Genomic DNA, 6,745 nt, shown 5'->3' on the forward strand with positions numbered 1-6,745 from the left:
AAAATGTTCACTTTCTGTCATGTGAAATAGTTTTTTTTTCTACTTATGATAAAAGTATCTTAATGCCAAAAGAAATTAAAATATGTCATCATCCAGCTGCCGTCCTTGTAAATCTGATGCTAATTAGATTTGCAAATACACAATTATTGTAACAACAAAAAAACTAGATTGATAAAAATGTGTCTATCGGGCATCTTTTTTTCTTAAACGACTCATGAATTTAACTTATTATAATAAGCAATAATGTAAGAAAACAGCCACTTTAAAAYCTTGCATTCATCACTACCATCATTATTGATTCTTTCTGTTTAATGGACTTTGYAATCTTAGCTGATGAAACATCCTTGAATGCACCATGATCATTTTATTTTTAGATCAAAGAATTAAACGAACGTAGCAAATTACCTTTCCTCTTGCTRCAGGAGTAAACCTGCGGCGGGCCGGCCTGCAGGTGTGGATGGGAGTGGCTGAAGTGTGTTGGTGGAGSGCCCAGCAGCTCCTGAGGGCTGCCGCCGGTCAAGCCATCTTCGCAGCTGTAGGGGGACCCCACGGCTTCAGGGGAGCTYCGCAGACCCCGACTCTCCCCACTGAAGGGGCTTGCGGCAGAGCAAGCTTTCTGACGAACGGTACTGCGAGGCACGACGGGGTAATCCTTCCTGAAACACACAGAGGTAGAGAAATTACTATTATTTGACATTTCTGTGCATTTTTTTAACAGCTAAGTTTCTATAAATATGTTGCTTTTTTTGGGGATAAATTTCTTGTTTCCTCGCTTTCATCACATCTACTTAGATATTCCACAACCTTTCAGCTCTGATTTCTTTTCCTGCTCTTGCTGCCCTCTTGGTGAACTTTGTGGTATGTAGGAGACAAGCCACATCTCCCTGAGTCCTGCAGTGAAACACACACACACACACGCACACATTCACAGCCAGCGCTGTTGTGAGATAATTCGGCGCTCTAAAAATAAACATCCATCCATGTGTCACATCAGATAGACTCTCCTCTGCTCTCCTCGACAACACCGCAACATGAAAAAAACCCCACCAAAAACAAACAAGGAGGCTGCATCTATGTCCTCTGTTCCTCGCATGTTTCGTTTCCTCTCCTTTTCCTTTAGCAGTGTCTATCTGAGCCGCTTGAATGTAGCTGATCAGCAGCCACGGCCTAAAAGACCTGCAGATATGTGTTCATCAATGCGGCGCGGGAGCTGCTTTTCACTTAGTGGTCCACCTTCGGGTGACAACAGCTCACATCACTTTCTGCAACTTTCATCCTGCTGCCTTAGACCATACGCACACCATCATAAGAGCCGTCCACCCTCCAGTGTGGAGCTAGACTTTTATGGAAGTGGCGGTAGAAGGGTGGCCAGGGTCTGTTGTTTGTATTGATTTTATCAGTACTGCTACTTTTACTGATATTGCTAATCAATCTGGTATTTTACTTGTACTTTTATTGATGCTTTTATGTGGAATTAAAAACAGAAAACATGTTGGTATTTTTCATGCCAGAAAAAGCCTACTTCACACTCCCTCCGAACTGCCGAAATCAGCTCAGATTGTCGCAGTTTTATGACGAAAATGATGTCACCGTGTTTTCAGAGTCGACTCCGCTGCCCCTTTTGTCACATCTAACCTTGGGTCATGCAGTTTAAATCTTGTAGCTCCACACGTCTTCAGCTACGGAACTGAAGTTTTCGTCTTTGTTMTTTTTATTTTCCATGTCCTGGATGACTGAGACTCCACAGAAACATACGGTAGTAACGTCGAGGCGTCGCRGACCGTATTAAATAAAGTTAGTCGATCGATTCCTTAGTTTTAGCACATCGATTTGTTACAAAACTAAAATTCTGCAGGCAGGTTAAAATGTAAACACTAAACTGAACAAATGTGTCAGATAATTATTTAAATCGGATCTAATTGCACAATTTCAGATTCCACAAGCTAGCATGTAGCATCCACRGGCTACTTCTGTGAACACCAAGCTGATGCCTTTTTTCTGTCGTTAGCGCATGCAGTTCACATATACCAGCTACTCCACTTCATGCCGAGCCTGGCAACAAGGCAGAGGTGAGAGAGGAAAAGAGAGATTGTTTTGGGACTAAAATCTAAACAAGGCAGCATGTGAGGTTTCTGCTACTCCGGTACCGTTAAAACTGAAGCTTGTCGATCCGGTCAAAATTAATCACGTGGCACCGGTTCTGAAAAAATACAGTTTTGGTACCATCTCTACTCTGGAGGGTGAACACAGATGAAGGAAATCATTCTGTTTATTGAAACTGGTGCCTATAAGGAACATAATAATAACCAATATGTATTTCTCTATTTATCCAACTTTCTCAGTCTGTCTGTCTCACACACCCACACTAATGTTAGTGAACATCAAGACTCCGCCTACAACGCTGTCATTGCAAGTATGACTCAGCCACCTGTGAACCAAAGGTGTGAATCAGGGCCCCAATGATCCCAACACAAAGAGGGACAAAAACAAAGGGATGTTAAACCCCCGCTTGCATTCACTACATTCACATAACACGACACGGGTCAGGTGATGGGGCACATGACCCTCTATGAACAATAGAGCCAATCAAGCCTATTGTTAGTCGATGGCTCTATTTTGCATGTGACTAACCTGTTTGTCCATGTGGAGGCAGTGCTTTTAAGGCTGAGTTTCAACTGAAACTCATCAGACTGAAGAAGTCTCTTGGAGGACAGACGAAATGTTTCACTAAAGAAGAACCCGTCCAGAGGACCTATTTATATTTTCTTTTTGATCAAGACTCACAAATTGGAAATACCTTCTGCAAACTCAAGCACACACAGGATCTACGAGTGAAAAATATTTTAGATTTTATTTAATTAAAATTGTTCAACATGATATAAAACGTGTTTTTGCAAAAAGTACACACAAACCAAATCAGGTTTTATCAGGTTTTTGGGGTAGACGGGGGCCACCCCTCTAGCTCTGCCCCCCCTCGTTGAAGGAGGTAGAAAAGGCCTAAAAGATCCCAAATATGCAGAAAGTGGACGCTCACAATCAAGGCTTCACTCACCCCTGAAGCTTGGCCATGCGATGCAGCTCGTTGTCGTCGCTGCCTCTGAACCCTTTAGCAAAAGGATTATTCTCTATCTTCAGCTGAGTGATCTGGAAACAGAAATACAGCAAACCTTTAGATCAAACCGAAGAACGCGTGCAGAATCGAACACAAACAGCATCATAAATGCATGAAGCCATTCTCTCTTCATTGATTGTTTAGTGTTAAGATCAATMAGAGGTGGTGCAGATGTTCGCAGCAGAGCTCTGCACAGCTGCCGCCGCTCCTGACTGAGCAGCACGGCGTTCACACCAGCTGACACAGAATAAACTGTTTAACCAAACAGTCACAGGCTTTAAGGGGTTCAGGCCGAGGCTTTTAGAGGCCCGGAGCTTTGAGCTTTGATGTTAAAGCCCTCAAATGTTTCTCAGTGATGTCATGGAGGAAAAGTTTTGCCGTTTGAGAGACTTCATTTGGCTGAGGACCCGGTTTATCACACAGCGGAGGAGTGGGCCAAAGTTCACCTCTAAACAAACTTTGAAGGGCCGAAAACACAGACTGTCTTTGCTAAAGTGCACACTGCACCGAGAGCTTTATTTTCTGCAAAAAGTATATTAATATTTTCATATTCTCCTAATAATATTTAAACACAGATGCTAAAGTTAGTTCTTTTGCAGGATGGAAAATAATAATTTCAGTTGTTTTTATAATAAGGGTAACACCTGTCCAAGAACTAACTATATTTATCTATTGTCCATTAAATGAAAATAAAGACAAAAATAGCTCAGAAATTTACCTCTGAATAGCACTACTCTTATGGTGACTAATAATATGCATTGTTAAAATATAATATGTAATAGTATTTTTACATATTGACACAAAAGTAGTTGTATTTTAAAAAATAAATCAATAATAGTCATTACAATTTTTACAAATTTATAATGCTGAGATTACAATTAAACTAATAAATATAAATAATGAAGTAGTAGTTTGTTCAAATACATTTTTGTAACATATAAGCTACAGTATAGTGAGGGAAATTCTATTATTAGATATTTATTAGTTAGTTAATTTAATTATTTGTTTTATTTGTCCAGTTAAAAAATGGGACAATAAAATAAAGACAATGAACTTCGTTGACTTTTAGTTTCATTCATCTTGACTCTGAAAATGAACTAAAATAGTTGTAGAATTATTTTTTGCTTATTTTGCTTTGGTGAACTTTTTCTGCCTGATTGTGTTTTAGGTTTTTATTTTCTGTGAAAGTGAAACGGGGTAAAAGTCAGAGTGTCTGAGAAATCAATCAGCCGAGCGGCTCAAAGAACGAACAATCTGTCTTTAGAGGATGTCAGGAAAAACCAGATCAGCCAAGATCAAGGGACAGAAACAGGTCGTTAGAGACCAACACTCACAGGAACATGAAAACACAGATTGTACACACACACACACACACACACACACACACACACACACACACACACACACACACACACACNACACACACACACACACATACAGAGAGAAAGAGAGAGAAGGAATTTCTTCACTTATGCAAACATCAAGTAAGAACTAGTATAAAAAGATACAAAGTACAAAGTTTGTGCTGTGAAGCTGTACAACACAYAGTTTTCAGCTCTAAAAGGTCTGAAGTTTCTCTGTTAAACAGTGCTGCGCCTCCCTCACCTTATGGTTCTGATAGGACGTCACTGCAATAAAGGCCGTTTCTGGGAAGACGTGAGTGCAGAAAGCAGTGTTTTTTGAGCCAAAGCCGTTGTTTTCATCCGCTTTGACRATGTGGAGTCGAGGCTGGTATTTGTGCATGGAGTTCAGTATTATCTGCAGAACACAGAGAGATCAGAGACTTAATGGGCTTCCAGAAACACATCAGCACGTCCTGCTGCTGGACCGGACTGGACTGGACTGATCAGGATTCTTTAGCTTTCTGATTTACTTGCTGCTGTTTCTGATTAATCCTGCATCCTTTTGGACTCATTAGTTGGATCAGAAAGGAAGTTGGGAAGAAAGAAGCTACAGATTTTTGTGCATGATGGTCTTAAAGCAACTTCTCAAAAATTATCTTTTATTTGTCTAACTATTTCTGTTAAATGTACAGTTTGGTTTTGGACTGGCCTCYGATGACAATGAATGAGTCTGAAGCATTTTTCACAGCCCTGACACACAGTCTCCAAGAAGTTTTTAATTAGATCAGTGTCTGTGTGTGCACGCACCGATCTAAGCCCGTCTGTTTATCCACAGGGCTCAGTTTAATCTTAGGGACATGTCCGCTGGTGACATGCATGAGTTAATTGACTTTGGACTCACTGAAGTTATTATCTCTAATTTGAAAAGCCTGAAAAGCTGATTTTGTCTGTATTTGTCCACAAAGTTACAGGTTCTCATCTTTTTCATGCATGTATCGTGAACTTAACATGATTACATTAATGTTTTTCACTGAGTTAATAATAGACTAAGTAGCTGGCCTTCAGATAACGTTTATTAGAAGACAAATTAAATAACCTTGTTGAGTGTAAACRATGTTTCTGTTTTATAGAGCAGGAATCAACTGGTGGTTCCTGGGCCGAATTTGTCAGATGATCTCAAACTATCTGGTCAGTGAATTAATAAATTATTAAAAAGCTATAAATATTTCAAAATATGGATCAGTTGCATGAGGATAATGACAGTTGTGTGTTAGCCAATCAGAACTCAGCTGTTGTGTCTCTGCAGGAGACACAAGTTTTGTTTTTACATTCAGTCCAGCCAATGACAATTTATGTTTTTATCAATTTCATCTAAGGACAGAGATCTTTTTGAACTACAAATATTCCTTTCCAAACCAAATCTATTATTTAACTAGTTTAGATATTAAACACTCATTATAAGATTGTTTTTTTTTCTCTTTTAAATTATTCTAAATGTTCTCAACACTTTTTATATTTCACTTTTATGTGCACTTATTGTGTCACTCAAATGCAAAATATTTACAGGTGCAATTAAAATGAATAAAACAGAATCATTCTAATGATCATAAGTGTGGGTTATAAAACATTTTATCTTGTGCTGATTTAAATAATATGAATTATTTAAGCAGAAGCTGTAAAATAGTTCATGTCACAAAAAGTGAAAAATGTTAAAAACAGCATTTGTTTGATAAAATTCACGCCAACACATTCAGACTAAGTCAAAGACAGACTCACGTGTCCGAACGGGTCCAAGTGGTTGTTGGTGAGTTTGAGTTTCTGAAAGGAGACCAGCTGGCGGCTCCAGTGCGCTCCTGTTGCAGGAGAGTCCGGGTGCACGTAGAGCCTGCCGGGCATGGCGGGTTCTGCTTTCCCCGTTATGGACCTGAACAACACAGCAGGACGGGAACTGATCAGACTCACCCTCGTGGCGCAGCAGGCCTTCGAGCTGCAGACTGCAGGCCTCAGTTCTGCTTTTATTTTTATTTCTGCAGGAGTTTCATCAGCTTTTTATTGATAAGCCTAATCTTATCATTAACCTCATTTCTGTTGTTTTGGCCAGAAATAGGGGGAAAAAATAATAAATGAAATAAAACGACTCCAGTCCCAAGAAAACAACTTTTGGAATATTTTTCAGTGACATCACTGAGCGCTCTGTGCGCATGCTCAGAGGCTCGAGGGTTAATTCTAATGAACCTACATTTTCTCATGTTTCTGCATTATTATAACAACAACAATAATAACAATAATC

The 6,745-nt window shown here is 39.6% G+C and overlaps 1 protein-coding gene across 1 annotated transcript in view; it reads right to left on the reverse strand.

Annotated features, from left to right (window-relative positions):
• The window catches only part of tbx5b (T-box transcription factor 5b), a gene marked incomplete at its 5' end in the record, with an annotated part of 10,708 nt that extends 4,329 nt beyond the window's left edge, over positions 1–6,379 (reverse strand). Inside the window, 4 exon segments of the mRNA XM_014014422.1 lie at positions 406–656; positions 3,053–3,144; positions 4,718–4,870; positions 6,232–6,379. Of these exon segments, the coding sequence (XP_013869876.1) occupies positions 406–656; positions 3,053–3,144; positions 4,718–4,870; positions 6,232–6,379 (644 nt within the window).
• Between the last annotated feature and the right edge of the window lie 366 nt (positions 6,380–6,745).

This window comes from Austrofundulus limnaeus, unplaced genomic scaffold, assembly GCF_001266775.1.
Source record: "Austrofundulus limnaeus strain Quisiro unplaced genomic scaffold, Austrofundulus_limnaeus-1.0 Scaffold114, whole genome shotgun sequence".
In the NCBI taxonomy this organism is placed as follows: Eukaryota; Metazoa; Chordata; class Actinopteri; order Cyprinodontiformes; family Rivulidae; genus Austrofundulus; species Austrofundulus limnaeus.